The sequence below is a fragment of the Seriola dumerili genome, unplaced genomic scaffold, assembly GCF_002260705.1.
Source record: "Seriola dumerili isolate Sdu_G_001 unplaced genomic scaffold, Sdu_1.0 BDQW01000035.1, whole genome shotgun sequence".
NCBI lineage: Eukaryota > Metazoa > Chordata > Actinopteri > Carangiformes > Carangidae > Seriola > Seriola dumerili.
This window is the reverse complement of record NW_019174290.1, coordinates 4,701,806-4,725,527: the sequence shown is the minus strand read 5'-3', so window position 1 is coordinate 4,725,527 and position 23,722 is coordinate 4,701,806. Positions and strand designations below refer to the sequence as shown.

At 41.5% G+C, this 23,722-nt stretch overlaps 1 protein-coding gene across 5 annotated transcripts in view; it reads right to left on the bottom strand.

Moving 5' to 3' along the window:
- The window catches only part of lrba (LPS responsive beige-like anchor protein), a 199,084-nt gene that overhangs the window by 51,966 nt on the left and 123,396 nt on the right, over positions 1-23,722 (bottom strand). For all 5 annotated transcript variants that reach the window (XM_022738141.1, XM_022738143.1, XM_022738144.1 and 2 more), the window contains 7 exons: positions 16,038-16,155; positions 15,736-15,838; positions 13,765-13,880; positions 13,465-13,577; positions 7,413-7,553; positions 5,986-6,105; positions 2,768-2,920 (listed from right to left, as the gene is read on the bottom strand). In XM_022738141.1, coding sequence (XP_022593862.1) covers positions 2,768-2,920; positions 5,986-6,105; positions 7,413-7,553; positions 13,465-13,577; positions 13,765-13,880; positions 15,736-15,838; positions 16,038-16,155 — 864 coding nt within the window. The remainder of the gene's footprint in view (positions 1-2,767; positions 2,921-5,985; positions 6,106-7,412; positions 7,554-13,464; positions 13,578-13,764; positions 13,881-15,735; positions 15,839-16,037; positions 16,156-23,722) is intronic.

Below are 23,722 nucleotides of genomic sequence, written 5' to 3'. Positions count from 1 at the left end.
TCCTCAGCCCATTCTCTCCTTTATTCTTCCTGTCCACCCTCCTTTACCCCCTCTTTCCCATTCCGTCTTTATATGATCTGTAGCACTGGAAGACTGGGTCTCTTAAAATGGTGAAATTTTCATTATTTTCAGTACCGATTAATTTACAGATTATTTTCTCAACTGATCATTTTGTCTATAGAATATCAGAAAATAGAGAAAAATGTCAGCTATAATTTCCCACAGCCCAAGGTGATGCACTCACATAGCTTGTTTCATGTAACCAACGTCCCAAAATCTAAAGATATTCAGGTTACTATCAGATATGATATAGAGAAGCTGCCAATCATCACACTTGGGAAGCTGGAACCAGAAAATGTTTGAAATGTTTTGCTTCAAAAATTACTAAAACTCTTAATTGATTGTCAAAATAGTTGCAGATTAATTTTCTGTCAATTGACTAATTGATTAATTGACTAATCATTTCAGCTGTGTCTATGCGAGTATGAAGTAGATATTTGTGTCGGTAGCCCCCTGGTGAAGCCTGAAAAAGCTCCTGCTCTCCTGAGCTTGTTATGTGTCTGTGCACCTACACCTGCCTGCTGGGCTCGGCTGCAATGCTGGATCAATATCTCAATTTGCAAACAGTACAGAAAGAAACAGCAGACTGAAATTTTATCAGCCGGAATACAGTGACTAGCAGGCAACTGTGCAAGAGTATAGACTGTTTGGATAAATCCAAATTGCCCCTGCAGCACTAAATTGGACACAAAGGAAAGCACCGGAGGAAATTGAAGGAGCAGAGGTAGATGAGAATAGTGCAGTTAAACTGGCAATGAAAGGCCGCAGGAGCACAAAGCACATTAATTCACATATTCCCCTTTGACAGATCTTTAGTCTATAAGATAATATTATCCAAATTAGGTGTGTTTTTAAAGTAGGTGCATTTTAAACAAAATTCACTCAGGAGAGCAGTATTAAAGATGGAAATTATACCTGCTACAAAGTGGAATTGTGAAAAAAATTTACAAGGAATACATCCAAGTTTCTTAATAAAATGATGCAAAACAATTCAACAAGTATTTTCCTTCTTCAACACAAATTAACAGAGGGCTTCAGTGCACTGACTGGGTAGGACACCGCAAAACAGCACGCCGCCACCATGAAAAGCTTTCCCCCAATACATCCACCTCGGCCTAGAGCATGCTGACAGCCAGAGAGAGAGAAGTGTGTGATTAATGATAGGGGCCTGGTCATATCAGCAGGCTGGTTAACAGAGCCCACCACAAGACTACACAGGTCACAGAGCACACCCAGCCTCATCAGCACCCATTACTACTGTGGGCACACATCACACAGGAAACTACAACTGCTATTTAGTCGAAAAAAAAAATTTTAGCTGAAAGGGAATATGGCCTGAGAAAGAATCCAAAATCAATCACGGAGAGGAAACATTTTAAACATTTAAAGCAACAATAATAAAGATATATTCACTTGCATTACACTGCAACTCGTGGTTTGATTGCATGTATTCTTAATTTTCTTTATTGGTTTCAGCCCGTTTATCCAGACAGGTCCTTTACGAACAAACTTTAATTTACAAGATGACCTGACCTTTGAGTATCAGTAGAACTTTATAAACTAAACTATATGAAGTCTACAAGTATTTGAAGTTGAAGGACTAAAAGTGCCAATAACAAGCTATTCCACCAAGACACAACAGAAACAGTAAACCTATCTGGTGCTTTTTGACCTTCTAGAGCAGAGCAAGGTAATCTGATCCTAAGAGTTACCTCAGTTCCCCAGCCTCTTGTATGTGCATGTGGTGTGTGCGTACGTGTGTGGAAGAGGAGAGAACATCTACAATGAAAATATGACAGCAAGTCTGACAACATCCGACACACATATACACAGAATATTTCGGCATTGGGCTGAGTGGGCAGGAAGGGGAGATCAGAAACAGGATACTAAATCATTTCTCTGCACACAAACACATTTGCAATCACACGCACACAAACATGTGCCAGATGCGTGTGGACAGAGCAAGAGAGATGGCGAGGTGGAAAGGGATAGGAGGTGAGGTGATGTTAGATCACTTGGTCAACACAGCAATCTGAGAGCCGGGGCATGTCAGAGAGGCAGGAGGCTCAGGCAACAGGAAGAACTGTGAGACAGTCAGGAAATAACACTGTCTCTTTGAATTAGCATTTCCAGCTAAGCTAATACAAGGAGAGGCAGAAACCTCTGACAGGACTTCGGTCAGTCCGCCTTCTGTGATATATAAGACAGACTATATGTATAGTCTCTATGTATGTATGTTTATGTGTTGCCAAGTCTTAGATACTAACATTAACATAGATAACATTTTTCAAAAATGTATGTGCATTATGATTATAAAAAAAATAAATAATAATAATAATAATTTAACACCTTATTGATGCATGTAGATTATACTGGTGTACTCAGTTTTGTACATATTTGTATTATATTTATATATTTTTTATAATACTGTTTAACAATTTTATTGTAAATATTTTATTGTAAAATGTTCTATTTATATACTTGCAGTACTTGCTGTGCTTTATCTTTCTTTATATTTTTTCTTCTTACTATCCCTCGTATGTGAAAACTTACTTGGCAATAAACCTGATTCTAATTTTGATTCTGGTACTGCTGGGCCTGGTAAGGATTTAATTTACTGCTCAAGGACACTTTGACTGGGATGTTGAGCAGGTTGAACCAGGGTGATCCGCTTTCTCATTACACTAGCATGTGTTACGGTTCTTACCAGGCGATTGATTCGAACAAACTCCTCTGGGCTCTTGGCCCAGGGTGGCAGCTCCACATCAGAGACCACTGTGCCATCTTCCATCACTCCCAGGTTGTAACTGTTGGCGTTGACAAACATCTCGGGGAGGTAGTAGAACTCTGGAATCAGCTCCTAAATGGGTAAATTATAGAAACATATTTAAATTTTAACACTTGTTAATGACACTTTTTTTCTTCTTTTTTTTTTTTAAATAGTACGATCATCTACAACAATTCAGTTCAGAGTTCTTCTAAAGAGCTGACACAGGCTTAGCTGTGGGTAAGATGACAACAGAGGGCTCAGAGAAACCAGCAGCCAGCACTAGTAAAGTCAGATGTGGAAAGGTGTGAATGGTAGATCTGAATATGTAAAAGTATAAAGAAGAGCATAAAAAGAACAAGACGTTTTCTAAACTGTACAATTATTAATGGAAATGATATCTCTGACTGCTTGTCTGTTGCTTGCCTAGAAGATGTCAAAGACCTCTGACTGTGCTCTTGGCTGTGGTTTTCCTGTATTTCCCAATGTCTTAATCTTCTTTGTATCCAAGCAGCCCCCAAGTCAATCTTCCACAACAACAGAGAAAAATAAAAACCAATAGTCTACCAAATTCTTTCCTAACTATGATGATTGTATTTGGGTGTCTCAAACAACACAAAGTATTCTCAAACTGCAAAACAGTGATGAGAAATGCAGCTGTGACAGGAGATGTAACCCCATATGTTTAGCCGTTTGTCATTCTTAACAAAGCAGAACTTGCCACAATGAGCGTAAACATTAAGACTGAGTTTTAGCTTAAAAACATGTGGATGATTCCATACTGTCCTCCAGGCCTAGACTCCACTGTTATTGTTGTGGGTATGTCTCACCGACTACAAGACACCAGGACGAAGCATGAGTTCTCAGCTCTTCACTGCTTCATGTAACAAAAGGACAGTAGCGCACTAAATGTATAATGAGTTTGTAAATTGTCCACAAGTTAATAAACTGTTCTCCCCATTGTCTTGACATGTACTTTGCAACACAAAGGATGGCTTTACTCTTACACTTCAGCAGGGCCCATTTGTGTGTAGACATGAATAGACTGTGGGGTGTCAGACTTTTGGACCTCACTGTAAATATAAGCAGGTAATGATTTTCAGTCTAATATAATTCTAATACCTGGATTTCATGGTATAATTAATCAAACACTGTAGTTTCATATAGACTAAATGACGAAGGGACAGTATTTTTTCTTGGGATTTGATGCTTGTCTTGTTATCTGTGAACAAAGCCTGTGTGACTGCAAGTGCTGACTGGTCCTCTCAAGAGGGACAGAGAGATACAAACATGTTGACAGTCTGACATCAGAGATGAGCAGACCTACGTCGACATCAAGCTGACATGCTTTAGCCCGTCAGGCCAGCAACACGGCTGACAGCATGGCAGCATGTAAACAACCGACGCTACAACTTGAGGCTGAGTAGCAGGTTTAAGCTAATTTTTACGCAGAAGCTCAGATGCAACATCTGAAAAACACAAAAAGTAGTTACTCAAACAATTACAGCTCTCTCTTATCAGATTAGCTGCACAATACATCTGCCTCTAATCTATGGGGTGAAAACATCCAATCAAATGAGCAAGCAAACACACAAGTCTAAAACAACACAGCACTTCCTCACTTCTGAAATCTCTTCACTCCACAAAACCTGACCTAAAACTAAAGGTCAAACTGTTAACGAGGCCTCCAGCTCACCCAGGTTCACCGGCTGCTGCCAGCTGTAAATTTGACCAGGAGGTGGCAGGACACACACACACACACACACACACACACACACACACACACACACACTCTCTCCAACAAAACGTTGAGGGCTTCGCTCCCCAACACTCAAGCCTGCCTTGCATGGACCATTATGTGCAGTGGCCCCTATGCTCTGGCCTGGTCAGAGGCCAGCCCCTCTGATCCCCAATCCTGTCCTGTCATGGGTCACTGGAAGGGGCTCTTGCCCCTGGGCTCACCTACTACACTTCCACTGTTGCTACCTCTTAACCCTCTTCTCTCCTCTCTCCCCCTCTGATGCCTTTGGGCTGAGGCTGGGGGTCAGGGGATTGGGGAACAGAGGTCATGCTAGCGTCACCCAGGCTAGAGACACATTGAATCTTGGTGTTGTAACCTATTATCACCCCGTCTTTAGCAGTGGGGTATGAAAACACTGGGGGTTTTGGCCCTCTGGCAGGGACAGAGTCGCTATCAATGACTCCAGTGCTAAAGCTAAATGGTGTACTTAGCATACTAAATTGATACATCTAGTCCCTAATTCCTCTTTTGCTAGAACATGAATGTGTGCGTCCAAGTGGATAAAGTCGACGGACTTTCATTCAAAATATGCTAAAAATTCAAACTGAACATGGAAACAAAGTGATGTGGTCCAGATTTCCTCTTTGTTTTGATCTGAAGTTGAGCTCTCACAGTTTGATCCACAATGACAGGTCTAGACCGAGAGAGCAAACGAGGGCTCTTGTTGGGCTTTCGCAATCAAGCATTGGCCAGCTACGCAGTAACACAATCCATATGTTTTATCGGCGGGATGTGAGGGGGGTGGTAAACGCAATCAAGCGTCAAAACCCCCAACACCACCACTGTTACCCCCATCCAGTGACCGAGTGCCAGGAGACCAAGCAAAACCCAGCTTTGACAGAGAATGTCTGACTGTAGTCGTAAATGTTTTAGGAGAGCAGTTAAAGTGTGCACTGGGAGTTCGAAGGCCTTCAGTATGAGAATGACCTGTGCTGTTGCAGGGCAGATCCAACGGCTCCAATAGCTCAGAGTTTGGGGGCCCAATGGGCAGGGATTCAAGTCCAGGTTATAGCTGGCTGAATCTGAGACAGACGGCTGGGACAGATGAGGATTAGTTCAACGCTTTGATCAGAAGATCAGGAAGCTTTCATTGCAAAGGGACAATGATTGGTAGTGACTGGACTTTTTTGAAACCTTTTCTTCTTTGCCTGTAAGGATGCTGGATGGGGATTTATTCTCCTGCAATCCTGCAATGCTCAGTCCTTTATCTCTTCTACCTTCTAACAATCTCACAAGTCAACCATCTTAAAAGGAAAGAAGGCAACGTTTTTGGATCAGTTGTGAGTGGTGGTGTGGGGGTGTGTGTGTGTGTGTGTGTGTGTGTGTGTGTGTGTGTGTGTTTATTAGTGTACAGTACCTTCACATCAGATGTGTCTCTCTGGCAGTTCCTCCAGGCGCGGGACACTGATGAGAAGGTGCGGTCCGCATGGTCAAACTTTCCTCCTTGGAAGTTGAGGAAGAATGTAGTGAAGGGTTCCTGTTGATTAACAAAAAAAAAACTCTAAATCTGAGCTCAGGATTGTGCTGCTGTAACTGTAATAACACCTATTGTGATTGTACATACAATAAAAGTCTGTTAAGCTTGCTGTACAATAAACCACTCTGTCACCAGATCTGAACCAAATCTACACTTTTTACACACCCTCCTCCAAACTGGAATCCAAAAATGAACAAGTCAAATAAGAATAATCCCAGTGAGCTACTAAAGCCAATACACTCCTGTTACAGATGCATTTCTAATCATGTATAATCTTGTTAGAACAGATCAATAGCCGTCTCTCTGACGCAATAGCCCCCAAGTGACATGGACACAATATGCTGGGCCACAGCTACAGGCCAATGTTGTATATAGCTAATTAAGTTCAGCCTGGAATGACATAAGGCTCATTTGTAACAAAAACTGTCCAAGAGGTTAACCACATTGTATCTCATTGTGCCTTTGAAACAGCAGAACAGGATTAAGTGCACTGTAAAATGTCACAACAATACACAGAGAGAGCAACAACCACTGTGCAAACAGTTTTCAGTTACTCTCTGATGTTAAGTTTGATCTTTAAGTGAGAGTTGTAAGTGAGGGTTTCTGGTAAAGTGGCTTTAGAATAAGCCCTCTAATGATGTGCAGGGATCAATGAGGTTACTCTACTGGGAGTCACTGAGACAGTGAGCTACCGGGACAATAACAGCAGAAAACTGCACATTGGAGAAACTTAGTAACCTCCCATTCCCCCGAGTGCAGTATGAAAAGATTGATGGCATCCATTCAAAGGTACCGAAAGAGAGCACTCCAGTGCACAACACACACAGCACAGAGGCTCCTCAAAAAACACACCAAATCACAGACAATACTTGCGATTCTTGAATTTGCATTGTTTTTGTTGTTGTTGTATTATTATATGGAAACAACATACGGTGTAATGATTTATATGCATCAATAAATGAGGAACAATATGCATGTGTTGCCATATTTAGCATCCGTATACGCTCACTTTGAGACAAATATATTTGTTTCAAGGAATCAAAGGTCTTATTAAGAATGAATGAACCAATTAATGACTATAAGTTATAAAAAAAATCAATTCAAATTGTTTGACTCATGACTTGAATGTGCATACTGCTGTGCATACTTATACCTCCAGTGTATGGGATCCATTGCATGAGCTGTATTATCTATTATTTGAGGAGGAAATTCATTTTTTAACACTAACAATTAAGAATGCTGCGAACTATATTGAATTACCAGTTATTTTAAAATTGTGCATATCTAATTATAAACATTGCACTTACAATACGTAGCAGCCACATCATTGTGAAGCTGGAGGTGGAGTAGTGGGTGCCATAGTGGAACTTAGGCACCTGATCATCCTCCCAGGACTCATATCGGTCTGAAAAGAATGCCGCCCTCTTAGGATTCAGAGCACCGATGGGCTATGGAAAAAAATATAGGCATAAAAATATAAGCATAAAACAAGAGAAAAATAACCATTGACTTTCTTCAACTCCTGCTCGACATGAAAGCAGAGATAAAAACAAGTAATGACAAACACAAGTGTGATAGCAAAAGGAAAGCAAGGAGGCAGCGCTGATTTGTATTGTGAATATATTCAGGGACCACTCTTAGCAGCACAATAGTTGCAAGGCAAATGAAGCTAGTAACCTTTGTGCAATCTCAAATGAATATTAGATGATGTTTCCCTTCAGACAGAGATCAATCCTTTCCCACAGAGTGCTTTTTATAGGCTGTGAAACAGAGCCCCTGCAGCTGCAATCTGTCAGAGAAAACTAATGTGCTCCAATGAAAGAGTGCCCACTAGGAATATCAATAGCAAGGCAGTGGATTCCTTTAATTTCTACTTTTATTAATCTGTAACTAATACACTGGTCACCAGCCCTATTTGTAGTCAAGAAAAATGGTTAAGTTGCATTAATTTTCCATCGCTCTCCAAAAACCAATAACCCTGTGCTACTCTGCTATTATTTAAATACTCATTTATAGAAATCACTTTCAGGCTGGTTCAATTTTTATTAGTCTTCTGCTGGCTGTGCTTCATTCCCTCAAACCCCCCTTCATCTCTTTCTCCCTCTCTCTCTCTCTCTCTCTCTCTCTCTCTCTCTCACACACACACACACACACACACACACAGAGCAGATCAATGGTAATGGAATGATGGCCTTTTGAGGACGAGGGCCTAGTAGGACATGGATCAATTGGATCTCTTTCATATCATAGGGTGCCTGTCACAACAAGGCTCATCCAGGGCCTGGCTTTGATATTGATCTGTGATATGGCTACTGTTTTGTGTGGGTGTAATGGGGCATGGTTGTGTACATGTATTTGTGTGTAGTGGGAGTGATGCACAAAAAGGGTTGTACAAAATTGGTTGCTTTTACCGTTTAGTGTGTGCATATTTGATGTTATTTTGTAAATAGTGTTCCTGAGCGTGTGCGGATTTACACAGCGAAAATGCCTTGTGCCACCACACTGTGCAGCTCTGTGCTGACAGTGATACACTGTGGGCTTCCTCAGGGCCACTGGGGGTGGGTGAGTACACACAGTGAATTATACATCACACCCATTGGTCTGATTTATAGCCCTAATAACAGTCGGCTCATTAAAAAAAGAAAAGGGAGAGGAGGCATATAAAATAAAAAAAAAGACTGAAAGTGCCACAGTGACAGAGAGCGAGAGAAAGAAAGAGAGCGAGAGAAAGAAAGAGAGCGAGAGAGAGAGAGAGAGGGAGAGGGAGAGAATTGTGTGTGAGTGCATGTGGGAGCTGTTGGTTTGCACGTGCACGGCATTGTTTACTGCCGTAAATTACTGTGAGGCTAGCACTCTCAGCTTACAGTAGCTACAACAGCGCGGTGGTGACGGCACCGTACATCAGAGCAGAGCGCCTGGCAGTGTGTTGATGGAACGCCTGCTGCTGCCCCACCAGAGATTGGCCTAATATGTCGTGGCAAAGAATAGCGCTCTGATGAGCTCTCAGATAAATGAGCCAATCTCATAGTCTTAATTAGACTAGAGAGAAAGCTACAAAGTGAAATTGTGCTGCCACTTCGAAGAGGCAAACATCAGAGAATTAATCTTGGATTAGTCCTTATCAGTTCTTCATCTAGAGTAGATGGTGTTACAGAGCCATTTAAAGCTACAGAGACTGAAACTACTGTGCAGGTAATAGGGTTTATAGAAAAGTGCTGTGTAAACCTAAACAAATCAACACATTTTGCACCAAATTTACGATCAGATTTATGGTTACAACTATACTGTATTATAGCACAACACATAGCGCGTGCACAGAAACATTACACTGTTCATTGAGATTATGTACCACATAATGCTGCATGTGTGTAAACCTACATGTATCTGAAATGTCTTCCGTAGTGAATTTGTTGAAGTGAACTTTGTTCTCTCTAAATGATACTCACACAATGGACGTTTATATCCAGAGAGAAACGCCTTAAGGAACAAGAAGGATCTTCCTGAGGACTATTATAAGAACATTACCAAGTGCTATTTTGCTTTTAAAACAATAATGGGTCACTGGTGATGAAGTATAATAGCTTACCAACGATCTGAGCATCACTGGGGCTTTGAGTAATAAATCAAAAGAGCCTTTTGAAAGGAGTGTTTATGTATAATGTCCTATTTAAACAGTGAAAATAGTGTGGAGGGCCTGGGGGATAAACATATGGGGCCCGTATGGTGAAATCAATACACCATTAGCTGATCTGGCTGTGAGTAGTAGGTTATAGCACAAAGGTACAGGGAGCGCTCAATAAATCCTCACTATTTCTGTCGCCATGTAAATGCAGACTACCTAATGTATGGTCAGGAGGTTAACAATTCCTTTAATTGTTTGCTGTGCTTCATTAAAAGCTGTACAACAACAAGAATGAAGATGCGTTTGCCTTATGTTGAACTGAACGACCCAATTGGCAAAAAGTATTCATCCGACAGATCTCTATATGTAGAACAAGTGCATTTTTGTGGGGAAATTTGTGATGGTGTGCAGAACTGGGGAGTACGAGAGGGCAGAGGAATAATAAAAAAAAACAAAAACAGCAGAGTTACAACACTTGCAGTCTGTTCTAGTGTGTGCTTATCGTGACTACAATGTTATCTCGGGAGTCGGCGTTTGATGTCAGGTTGAGGTTAGAGTTTATGATAAGAAAGTCCCTGGGGTCAGAATGGCTCTGGCAGCAGGGAACATAAATTCTGTGTGGCCTCTGTTGTGCTGGGGATGATGACAGTGTGTGACACACACACACGTTCATGGCAATTTGGCTTCTCAATGTCACTGGAGGCTTCTCAGATGACCTGTTTCTATAAGAGACAACCACCAATGTGACATAAGAGGGGGATAAGAGATATGTGGAGGGTGAGAAAGAGAGACCGAGTGCGAGACAAACAGAGAGGGAGAGGGGGCTCAAACAATGAAGAAGAAGCCTAACAGAAGGAAAAGAGAAACCAAGCAAGGTGACGAATGGCACGTGCACACGCATGAAGCTCTGAACCAACTGTGACGGTCAGAAAACATTAGGATGCAAAGAAAAGAAACACAAAATATAAATGATTTCGAGTGCAGAATTGGCGGGTGGGTGGTTGATTTGGGCGGGGGGGGGGGGTCGGGCTGCACAGCGCTGCTTGCCCTTTTCCAGACACTGCAGTCTGCCACGGTCCAGTGGTCATACACTGATTTCACACACGTGTCAACAACATGAATAAAACAGATATAATAAAGACTGGCCCACTCCCTGCCCTTCCTCCTCTCTCTGCTGCTATCCCGCTCTCCGAGGAGAAAGGAGAACAAGGACGGCAAATGATGTTGTTCTTCTTCTCTTACACACTCTCCTCCTCTTTCTTTTGCTCTCTGATTGTCTTTCTGTTTCTCATCCTTTCACCCATCTCCCCCTTCATTCAGTTAGTCCCTGGGGCTGCAAGGCTTGACTGAACACAGAGGCTGAGCTGTCCAAACTCCAAAGGAGAAGAGCAGGAGGCAGAAAGCAGCGAAGAAACTGAAGGAGGGCTGCGTGTTTTTGTGAGTCCGTGTGTGTGTTGGTGGGGAAAGTACAACTGTCACACCTCAGCCTACTGGGCAACATGAAGCCAGATAAACAGAGAAATTATGCAGCCTCATACAGTTGGAGAAAGCTACACTGGGAATGATAAAAGCAGAGGATGGAGACACAGAGGAGCAGATCGAAAGTGAAAGCAGGACTAAGGAGAACCTAAGGGACGAGGTGTTGACTGTTGGGGTGTTTGAATCTGTATGACAGCAGTGTGAAAGACTGGACCTGTGAGTGGATGGTTCATGTGTGCTTGTGTTGACAGCCACTGTGTTTGTGCAGGGCTATATTATTGCATTGGATCATATTGTACAGATAACACATTTCTACTTTCTTGGTTAATGCAGTTGAATGGAATAATGAATATTTAAGGGTGTGGTCATACCAGAATCTCTAGTCTTGAAATTTCAGGGGGTTGGTTTGCAAAGGCAAACTATATTGTGCTTTCTCATAATGTTTGATGACACACAAATTCTCACTGCTGACAAACTGAAAACTCTCTTGACAGCTCTGACTTTTGAAAGCATAAACAGACAGTACAGATTTTTCATTCATTTCAATTAAAGCACATCCAGGCTGCCAACACAGAGGGCTTCAGCGTCATCTTAGGCTCAACTTTTGCTGAAAACCACTGCAACGTCATCCTGGACTGCCAATCAAATACATGCAAGTACACATTTCTTGCGGGTTACTTTTCTAAAATGACTGTCATAATGTGACAGTTTATAAAGTGCTGTGCAGTTTCTTGGCATTCAATAAACCTTAAAATGACAGTGAAACCGCTGTAAGAGTATCTCTATCTTCTGTAACGTGAAGTATTTTAGAGTGAAACAGAATATGTGGGCAAGATACACTACAGTATATGTTTTTAGCATACGACATATAAAAGACAACTGAACAATTAACACAGGATTATACAGTAACTTCTAGTTCCAACTCACCCACATCAACACAGCTCTTTGCGTTTTCTAAAACACAGTCTAATTACAGCCTAACTGTAATTTGTTCCCATTCGTCTCACTAGATGAGTACCTCCCACCTCTCCCTCACCCTGCACGAGCACGGACGGCCCCTGGACCTGAACAAATGCCCTCAAGTGTAAATCTGAAATGGATTTCCTCCAACGTATCCTCTGTCCATTAACACATGCCTTTTTGTTTCCGTGGCTGATTTATTCGCTCATTTTCGTTCCAGCAGCACGACAGTCGCTCAATCATCTCACTCTAGAACTAATCCTCTGTCCTCCCACCACTGGACATCATTACATACAACTGATCTTCAGTCTGACAAGGGCAGCTGGAAAGCTTTGGAGTGTGTTTTTTAGCCTTTTTTTTTTGCATGTGTAAGGGAGGGAGTTCATGTGAGTAAATAATTGCATGTCTACTTATAATATGGGGGAGCCTCTTTTAAGCAATTTCAGCGGTGTGAGTGTGTGTATTTATGAGCCAGGGAGCATCTCAGGGCAGGTTTCATTGTTTTAAGCCCAATCACTTGATGCCTGGAGCTACCAGGGAGTATTACTACACTTCCTGGGGTGTTGCAGAGGGTCAAACTTGAAAGAATTCAATTATGAACTTTCAATTATGGACAGAAAATAATAGCTAAGCCAGAGAATGGGAGTTACAGAGGGAGAACATGAGGGGCTTAAATCTGTTTTAACTTCAGCAGGGCAGGACTGTCTCAACCAACAAAAGTCTAAAACTAATCCTACAGATCATCAATGATGTACATCACTTGCAATTTTGGGAAATTTGTCACATTATAACCCCAGTTTATTATATTGGCACATAGATAGATAGATACAATACAATTATCAAGAGAGATTACCCGTGATGCCAATAATGTACAAATAAATAGTTAAAATTACCTAAAAAAAAATCTAAGTCTAAGTTTTGCTTTTAAACTTTGCAGTGACGTTTAGTGTTTTACTCAAACACATGAGTAATTGAACGAGAAGGACATCGCTACACCGGTGTACAGATAGCAATCAGTGATTAAGGAGCTGGTTCACTAAACTATGATCAATGGCAATTACATGGCAACTAAATGGACGTTTGGAACAACACACACAGTCTCACAGTCTCTCTCACTCACACACACACACACACACACACACACACACACACACACACACACACACAAACACACACACACACACACACACACACACACACACACACACACACACACACACACACACACACTCTCTCTCTCTCTCTGCAATTAAGAAAACAGTAAAGGAGGAGGAGAGGATGTGCAGTTGGTGTCTTACCTTAGACAGATCTCTGAAGTTGCTGGGCAGGGTGAGGTCAAGTTCTTCTGAGTCGTAGTTGGTGATAACCCATGGGAAGACTGGGTACTGGTTTAGGTCATTAAAGGTCCGACCTGGTGGAAGAAAATGAAATGAGAAAGGACGAAGTGATAGAAGATTAGACACATCGTGGGATCAAGGACTCCCAACACAAACCTAAATCAATTTCTGAAACTTTTGTGTTTGTGTATGTTTCCTCAATTGACAGGTCTGTGCCACAGTCTGAAATAACACTACACAGGTGATGGGTGGTGTCCTCACCAGAGATGGTGTTAAGAAAGATGAGGTACTCAAAGTTGGAGATTTCCCGACGTTGCCAGCGCTGGGTCATGTTGGAGGCTTTGAATAGCTGCTTTGGTGTGGCCAGGGAGATTCGCCTACAGAGACAAACAGAGAGTCACAGATATTAAAATAACTCTAGTCAGTTAAATGTTCTTTCCCTGGTGAGTTTCGGATAATTTGTACCAAGTAGTACAAAGACAAAGTCAGTCATAACAACACTACAGCAGTGCTTGGCTTGAAAAAAGCCTCAGGCTTCATTAGATGTTAGCAATACAAACGTCATTAAATGAAAAATCTACTGAAGTTACACTCTTGCTAATTAAGAAGACAAATATGCAATAAATTGGGTCGAATACACATATTTGTGTATGTGCGCACGCACAAACAAGGCCCCAGAGCATGATGTATGCTGTAGGACAAAAACAAATGACCCCCAATCCAATTAAAACAAAAGAAAATGATGGAATTAATCATTGTCATGGTGTGAGATTATAGTCATTAGGACTCTCAAAGGTGAATATACGACTTTACTAATACAAGTGTACTACAACACACACTATTTCTTATATGATGTATTGTTATCAAGCAATAACGTGCATGAATGTACTTTCTATGTAGAGAGGAGAAAAGACAGAAGGTGTTTGATATTGTCAAAATGTTTTAAACAGTGAAATGTGATGGTGTAATCATTGTTGTAGGACTCTGGATAGGAAACACAAAACAAATTTGTGTCGTACTGGCTGTAGAAGCCAGTGTGTGTGTGTGTGTGTGTGTGTGTGTGTGTGTGTGTGTGTGTGTGTGTGTGTGTGTGTGTGTGTACACTGAGCTGGCCTGTACAGCTGTCCTCAGGTCAAAGAGGCAAGGTGTTCTTGGCCTGCAAACTAGCTTGATTAATGAGCCCAACAAAAACACACACACATTCTCTCACCCCAACTCTGTGTGTTATATATACACACACTCTTGACTACATCCACACTGATTCATTACTGGATGCTCTTTTTTTTCACTCAGACTGATTGCACAGCCGTCGCTGTTGTGTTTCCACATGTAGCCTTTTGTGTTTCTTAATATTGAGAAAACATTTCCCCTTGACCCCAAATCTTCCTGACAAACACTTTACTTCCCCCAAATATTTCACAAATCCCACTAGACAGCGACTGCTGTAACTCAGATTAATGATGACAAAAATTTCACAATATGACAGATGATAGTGAAATCCCTACATAGAGAGATTTGTACTTAACCATGTCTTTGAATTTGTTTTCTGTCTGGTATTCTAACTCTTTAAATTTAAAAAATCATCATGTTTATGATTTGCACTTTCACACAAATTTTGTGCAAGTTTCATATTAAATATGATCCTCATATTGTTCCCAAAACACTGAGAAGATATTGCTCCACCATATAATGTATCACATTATTCAAACACGCCACAAGACTTCCTGGGCACTACCCATTGTTTTTCTTGATTTTTACAAGACATATGCCAGCAGTTAGTTTGGGCTTGGACTCAATGCAGACATGATGTGAGGGAGGCAGGGCTGTGGGCGGGGGCGGGGGTCTGCCCTGCAGGCTTACAAGCAACTATTTGCTTCACACTGATGGAAATAAATAAATGAACTGGACTATGTTTGTGTGAAGCCAATTATATTTGGGAGGTGAGGAGAGAGTGGGAGGCATGGAAAAAAAAAAAAAAAAAGGAAAAAATCAGTGACCAACCCATGTGGCGGGAAGAAAGGGAGGGAGAAAATTCAGGTCAGAGTTTTGAGATGCAACAACAATTTATATGATGTTTAGTCCAATTTCACTCCCTCTGTCTCATTTGTTTTCCCAAATCTTTAATTTTCTGGTCTGGTCAGATGTGTTGCTGTGGTACGTTGAACACAAGCCTGCGGTGTTAAGAGTCAACTGTTAAACTTTTGAATGGATACGTATGTCAGCGTGTCTAACCTGGTTTGTGGAAGGCCAAAGTTCGTGCCCACCCCAACACGAGGAAGACTGTGGACCACCTTCTTTACGGTGGCGGGATCTGGGAAGTTGAACATGACCGCAGCTGTAGAGAGGCACAGAAAAATACCTTGTTATATTAACGGTTATAGTCATAAATTCATCATACTGCCAGTGAACTCTTGAAATGCATGTCTGCTGTATTTTTCAATATAAAAACACCAAAAAATATGTATGTATATCCATCAGGGTTACGATAACAAGGTGAATCGGTTATATATAGGTAATTATGGGGGCTGCCTTACTTCTGTTGGCCATGAAGATTTCCAGAGCAGTATTTTGCAGCAGGTAGCGCCTGGAAAAGACGGCACGGATCTCTGTGAACAGCCATTTTCCATGAAGACCTTCTGTGTAGGCTAGAATCTGGAAGACAGGATAGGGAAAGTGAGACATAAGGGAAGGGGGTGGGGGGAGTGGTAGATTCAAATGGAATAATGAAAAGAAGAAATAAGGAAAAGAAATTAAAAAAAGAAAAAGACCAGAAAAGGGCACAAGAGATTAGAGAAAAGGAAAGGAGAAAAAAGAAGAGCAGACAGAAGGCTAGGTTAGTTCATTTTTCACACAGTGATGGCATGACGGCCTGAGCAGCACGATTAATGTCTTATATTGATCAGCCTCAATGAAAAAGAGATTCCTTCAGCAAGAGAATGGAGGCTACTCAGCTGGACGGAGTGAAGGAAATGTTTAGTTCACTAAAGGATAATCCATATTACAGCACACAGGCGAAGATGAATATCAGAAAATCGGGGCAAATATAAGCAACAAAAACAAACGGCTTTAATGTATAGAGATGATTTGATGTGACAAGGATAAGCATATTTTATGCTAAACATCTGATTAGACTGTTTTCTTATTTCCATGGAGGTAACTGTGACAGGGGTCAAACAATATTATGTTAGCTGGCTCCAGATTTGAAAATGCTTCGATGAACTGAGCTTAATCTGTCCCTGTGGAGATTGTGGTGGCTGTCAGAGTAACTTGTTCTGATGGCTGTCACAGTGCCTGACAGACCCAGATGCTTGGCTCTGCCCCCGTGATTCGTACTCCTACTAATCCAGCATTTAGATTTGCTGCTAACCTACTTAGCACTGCTTTGTTAACTAGGCATTTGTTTCCCCCTCAGCTTGTAGTTTCAAAGGCGTCTGCTGACAGGGGGCGTACAGGGATATGGTAGAAAGGTAAAAGGGACACTTAAGGTTGTCACAGCATGGTTCAGAGTTTGCGTTATTAATCAAAAATATTCAAATGCAAGCTAGTAACCTAGGCCTAGTGTTAAGCTAAAGGAGCTCATTAAAGGCAGGGGACAGCGGAGCGGACCAGCTGAGGCCTTTAGCTGGGGACAGCCTCTCCCTCGCTGTCTCTCTGAGGAATAAAACCTGCCTGCATCACAGACTCACTTCAAAGTCTCTGGAGTTCAATTAAATGTGGATTAGTGGCCTGGAGAAGCTGGCTGCGGCTGAATCCGCCAGACTCCTATCTTCCTTAACAGGGACTTGAGATGACTACACCAGTCACCATTCAGACTGTAGCCAACCCCATCACAAAGATAGAGCAGCACTCACAGGAGTGAACGACACACATTTTTTTTTTTTTTTTTTTTTTATCATAAAAGGAAAAAAGTGTTTTATAAGACAAACTAATATATCTGAATAGTATAGAATTATATAGAATTTTATTGAAATCCCAATGTAAAACTGTCAATTTAAGAAATAAAATAAACAGGACTTTTCTGACGCCCACTTCCCATTTTAAAGGAATAGTTTGACATTTAAAAAAATACACTTTTAGATGTGTATTTTGTGTAGTTAGATGTGAAGATTGACACCACTCTCACTCTCGGAGCAGTTAATATGACAGGGAACAGAAAAAGGGCTAGCCTGACTCTGTCAAAAGGTAACAAAATTAATTGCTTAATATACAATGTGTTAATATGTGAGCTTTAAATGTGCTAGTAGGCAGCTTTTGCTACCTTTAGAAGGAGCCAGGCTGGTAATTTCCCAGTTTCCGGTCTTAAATGTTCCATGTAGGATAGGACTGGTATACTGGAAGACAGCATTTTAACTGTATCATATTCTCTATAATCTGACTGTTAGGGACACTTGATGACAAACAGGCTATGACACCTGATTAGTTTTCTCTACTGACAGACATGATGGCTATCAACAGTACCATGCCATTAGCCCTGCAGAAATCCGAGCACTTCATCCTCGACCAAAGAGATTTTCATAAAAATTCTATTTCATTTCATTTTCTGAAAAAACATCCTCTCCTACTAGCTGATCAAAAATGAAATTCCTGTCTTCAGGTGTATGATGAGTGAATGCTTGGCGAGTAACCTTTCACCTCCAAAAGGGAGTGGTTGACTCATTTCATCCCCAGGAGTACAGTCAATGACCTCGCGATGGATGTCAAGAAGATGCCCAGGGCTGAACTGATGAAGTTGCAGTCCCTGATTCCACAGATAGATATGACAGTAGCGGAGGCAGCCAGAGATCATATTTTCCCCTGGACCGATGAATCTCCTGGAACGCTGTAAATAGCACTCTGTGTTCCCAAGATTGTTGTCCCTATCGGCAGCGCCCTTTCCCTTGCAGATGAAATAGCTGAGCGGGTGACAAGGAGTGTGACAAACTATCTGTGCTGTAATGCTCTCGCTGTTCTGACCACGTCTGGACAAATTACAATGGTGTGGAGGTTATTGTCCAGGCTGGAGTTATGGCTGCACCAGCTTCCTCTGTGATAGATAGTAATGGTGGAACGGGATCAGTCAGGCTCAAAGAGATGGCAATACTACAGAAGCATAAAAAAGGAAAAGCACCAAACCAGACAATGCGGGGTCTTGTACATTTACATTTTAATATTAGAATAAAAAAAGACTGTTCAGTTTAGAAATAAGATATATAAAAATGAAATGATAAGAGGAAATATAGCAACATCAAATGGATCAGGAGCTTGTACGTCAACATGATTGGTTGAGTACAAAGCACAGTTTTATTGATGTTTCATTTCAAGTGGAACAATATCCATGGATTCAGGTCTAGTGTGTCCCAAGATCAATTTCAAAGCGTCACGCGAGAGGACACAGCCAAACAGAAAACAAAGGAACTGGTCTTGATTGCAATGCTTTTTCCTCTGTCTGCCCCCTCTACATGTCTCCCTCCTCCTCCTCCTCCAACCTGTTTGTGCACCGGGCTGCTGCTCATTTCTGAAGCACTGTCGTTTGTCTCTGTCAGATGCCCAAAAGACAGCAGAATGAAGAGGGACACATGAAGAGGGGACGGGTGACTGTGCTACAGCGTGTAACCACACACACACACACACACACAGAATCTTGCAGACAGTCCCTTGCCAGAGGACCCTCTCCATCATGCTTTCCTTTGCAAGCTCAGTCTCCTTTACAAACCAATACCTCTTTAGAAACACAGGTAAACTCAAGTGGAGGAGCATAATGACACGGATGAACTTTAATTGAAACTGCACTGAATTAAGGAAGAGTTGGGGGAGCAACAGACCAACTATCAGCAGCAAGGTTCAAGATAGATGAGGCTTTCAACTGCCTTCGCTGTCGGGTAGGCTGAGTATGTGTGTATGTGTGTGTGTGTGTGTGTGTGTGTGTGTGTGTGTGTGTTTGGTCTGATAAGACTCTTGAGTTGAAGAGGACAGAAGCCACTGCCAGTTACCAAATAAGTAAATCTGTATTTGTCAGAAAATATATTTTTTATTAAAGAATAGCTTTAAACTGCACATAAACTGTGTGATGTAAGTGCTATATGCATATTTGCTGGTTCAGTGTAATGTGCTGTGGATCCTTGAAGGAAAATGAGGTGATTGAAGTTCAATTTGTTGCCTGTTATTAAGTATTTCCGCATGGCTGCCTCAGTTAAAGGATAATGGATGAGGGATTTATTATTACCTTTTGGTCAAATGAAGTGGTGTGGGAGATAAGGTGATGAAATTAATGAGCGGGAGGAAGAGAGGTGATCCATCAACATCAAAACAGAGACGAGGGACAAGCGGTATTGGGAGAACTTGATAGAATTCATAAAATAAAATAAAAACCTGTGGACTTATCAGCGTGTATAGTTGCTTATTGCTTTTCATTTCCCAAAAGCCACACACACAGACACACACACACACACAGACACATGCAAACAATGGGCAGAGGTAGCAGATTCCTAAGGCTTTTTATTACTTTAATGGGATTTCCCTTTTTCTCATTCAAAAGTGACATACAGAAAGTAAACCACTGCATATGGCTACATCAGTGCCATGTTGTTTGTCATTTTTTTCCCTTCACTTGGCTGACCGCAGAAACAAGCCATCTACAATAAAGATGGTTTCAGTGGACCGAGACGCCAGATGCACTTTTACTGCAGCAGCAAATGAGAAACAAAGCACAGACAAACACAAGCTGACATTTAAGAGCATTTTGACACTCTCATCCGGTGCATCCACAGCAATACTATAGCTTAGATCTCTTATAACCCTACACTCTCCCTGCTCCTTATCCATATTCTTGTTTGTCTCCTTCCACCCCCCCGCCCTCCCTCCTGCTACCCTCTGTTCCACACTGGTAAACGAGGCCTTGTCACCCCCCATCAGTAAATGAGTTCATCGGACTAATGAGCAAGCAAAGGGTCCCGACACACTAACAAGGGTCTGTTGGCTGCCTGTGCCTCTGGACCAATCAGGACCCTCATCACCGCTGACACAAAGCCTCCCCGAGCCCTCTGGAGCCAATTAAGACAGATTTTGCTTTTGAGATTGAGTGATAGCCAGAAAAAAAAAAGATGGAGAGAGGGAATAGGAATAACTAAGGGCACTGTAGGTACTGGAAGGCAATAAAAACAAATGCACCAGCATGTTTTCAGTCCAGCAATACTTTGAGAGGGATGTGTATTTCAATGAGGAGAGCACTGGTAGTTGGTAGGTGTTGGGGGCTGCCCTGTGGGCAAAATAGGTAAGCCATTCAAGAGGAAAACAATGCTCCCTAATCAAAAGAACTTGGAATCATGTGAGCTTAAGACAGTGCAGCCACATGACTCTACTTTCACACTTCAGCACTTATCCTCAAGCCTCTGTGGCTCTGCAGCAGTATGCTTTATGCAACTGGCCCAGGTGCATGACTGCTGAACTATGGGAGTACTGCAGCTGGGCAAGCAGTGAAAAATACAAAACTATATATTATAAAAGTGACCTACCTGACCAATCAAACTGTGCAGTTACCAGACCCACAGGAGCTTCTTTAAAAAGTTAGCTCAACATTTTGGGCAATACACTTACTCAAGTTCTTGCTCAGACCTAGATCAGAAGATTGATACCACTCTAATATCTATTCCTGGAGTCTCTGCTGGTACCTTGTCCAACCAAGAAACAGTCCTAACTACTTAACCCTGCAGTATAACCACCAACTGCTATTTGTACACTTTGATTTTTGTGTAGATTAAAGAAAAATGTTAACTACGCAGAGGCAGGCTAGTGGTTTCCCCCTGTTTCTAGTCTTTATGTTTAGCTAAGCTAACCAGCTGCTGGCTGCAGCTTCATACTGAATAGATACAGCCAGCAGCGGCATCAACCTCCTCATCTCACTCAAGTATATTTCCCAAAATATTGATTAGCCCTTTAAAATAGTAGTATTGGCAAATTTAACAGATAAAAATAACTAAGCAGCCAACATACAGTATATTATCAATTATACATACAGTTTATGTATAAGAAAGAACAGACAATGCTAATAAATAGCTGTGAACACGCTTCAATATCAGAAGTCAAGACCATTTGTGTTTACCAATGATTGATAGTAACACTTGTTCTACCATCATATAACTAATTCAAGATGTAATCACTGGTAACACATAAAGCTCTATTTGCCTCAGGGGAAGTAAAACAAACTACAAGGTGAAAAAAAAGAAATAAACACAACTAAGAAGCTGCACTGGAGTGTGAGAGAATTAAAGCAAAATAAACAAGCCCAGCTTGCAGCGAGTGTAAGGTTATGAAGCCTAAAGGCTCAAAGCATTCAGTCCCAAACGTCACCCAGTAAGAGTTTGCACTCCCTGAAGAAAGTCCCCTTTGAAAGGATTTTTGGGGCCACTTAGTCTGAATTCAGCCTAATAAGGATTAAACCCCTTTCTGGCCCTTTTCAATGTTTGCTAACTGGTTAGCCTTTTCTCCTTTCCTTTCATTGGCTACTTAGCCTTTTTGAAGTGGGAACAAAAAAAAAAGGTCTTGTGTGGATTTAGGGAAATGCTGCAGTGGTCTTGGGGTTAATTGGTAGAGAAGAGAAGACTTCAGTGCATTAACTCATTAGACATTCAGCCTTTGGGCATAAGCTATAAGGAATAAAGCCTTAGAAGGGCTGCGAGACATAATAAGATGCCAAAGTGGCCACATGAAACACTAATACATAAACATGGAATGCAAAATTGAACATATCACAACTCATAACCTCAGAGTCAATGTGACAAATATTTAGCCCTTACAACCAAGGAAACAAGTGTTGCATATTTTGGCAAATTAAACAAAGATAGCATTCGGGGATTCCAAAGGATATTCAATGGCTCCAATTGTTTTTTTGAAATATTCAAGATTAGCGCTTCCTTTTTTTTTACCCCATCACAGCTTAGGATGGAGCCACAAAGGCCAGAGTTGGTAGCTCAAAGGTGATGAGGAACAAGGGAGGGATAAGGCTACATAAGTGAAGGGAAGAGGGGTGTGAAATGCAGCAGACATCCACAAATTGAGAAGATCCTGTCTGCTGTCTTTGCATTATCATGATGCACGTTTCAAACTTTTATCATTAAAGTTCTACCTTTAAGTTTGAGTCTTACTCGACTTTTTTCACTGTACAGAGTCACAGAGTGAGCTAATTAATTGAAGAACAATACCATAGCAACAAATATCACCATAGAAACCAAGTTCAGCTTTGTATTTGGATATGTTGCATATAAAATCCACGCCTAAGACAGCAGCCGTCCGATATAAGACCTTAACAGTATCGCTCGGCACCTGTTGAGATTGGATTGAAAGAGCTTAAATGTGTTCCTTGATTTGTCAAGCTCATCAGTAAACACTTGCGCATCAGGAATAAGGTGAAAGAGAATGTACATGCTTTTCACAGACATTCAGAAAATTAAAGAGACAGCCCAGAGCTACCGCTGAGGCACGGGAGCTGTTAAAGACTCAATGCTATTGGCCCTCCGCTCCCTGTAAGCTGCCATGGCAAACATCAGACAGGTTAAGATTGCTGACCGGCTCCTATCGCATTCTCCCCGCTCGCCTTCATTCTCCCATTTTGCTATTTAGTGATGGATAGGCTTTTTTGGGGTTGGTGCGAGGCTTCGCTGAAGTAAATTCTTTTCTAATCCGGCTATTGTCACCAGCTTAAGTGGGTGTGGGGTGAAAAGTACACCCCTCTTGGGGAATTTGAAGTTGGTTGTCCGAAGTGAAAGAAGAGGGAAAGAATAGGACCTGTATAAAGGAAAGGTTGTGGAGCCTAGAGAATTTGAAGGTGACTCAATTGGAGCTACAGGTTTATCAGTGACAAGCATTTTCAGAGTTACAACTGTAATAGAGAGAATTGAATTAAGCATCTTCTGTATTTTGGAGGCAGATGAATTATGATGTAATTAAAATACAAATGACGGTCAAAATTCACTTCTCCATTAACTGACAGAAGGGAATTGTATTGTATGTTATTTATCAATAAGGCTTTACTGCAAAAACTGCCTCATTACCTCTGCGGCCTCACAGAGGTACAGTTCTTACAGTGTCAGGTCACTGGACATTTTAACATCAGCCGTACCACATGTTCAACATGAGCAAAGGAGTTTCAGGTGCTATGCTCCTTACAAGTAGAATGAGCTGCAGAAAACTATGAAACTGAAATCTCTCATTTCACTTGTGGATTTTAATGGACTATACAAGCTTT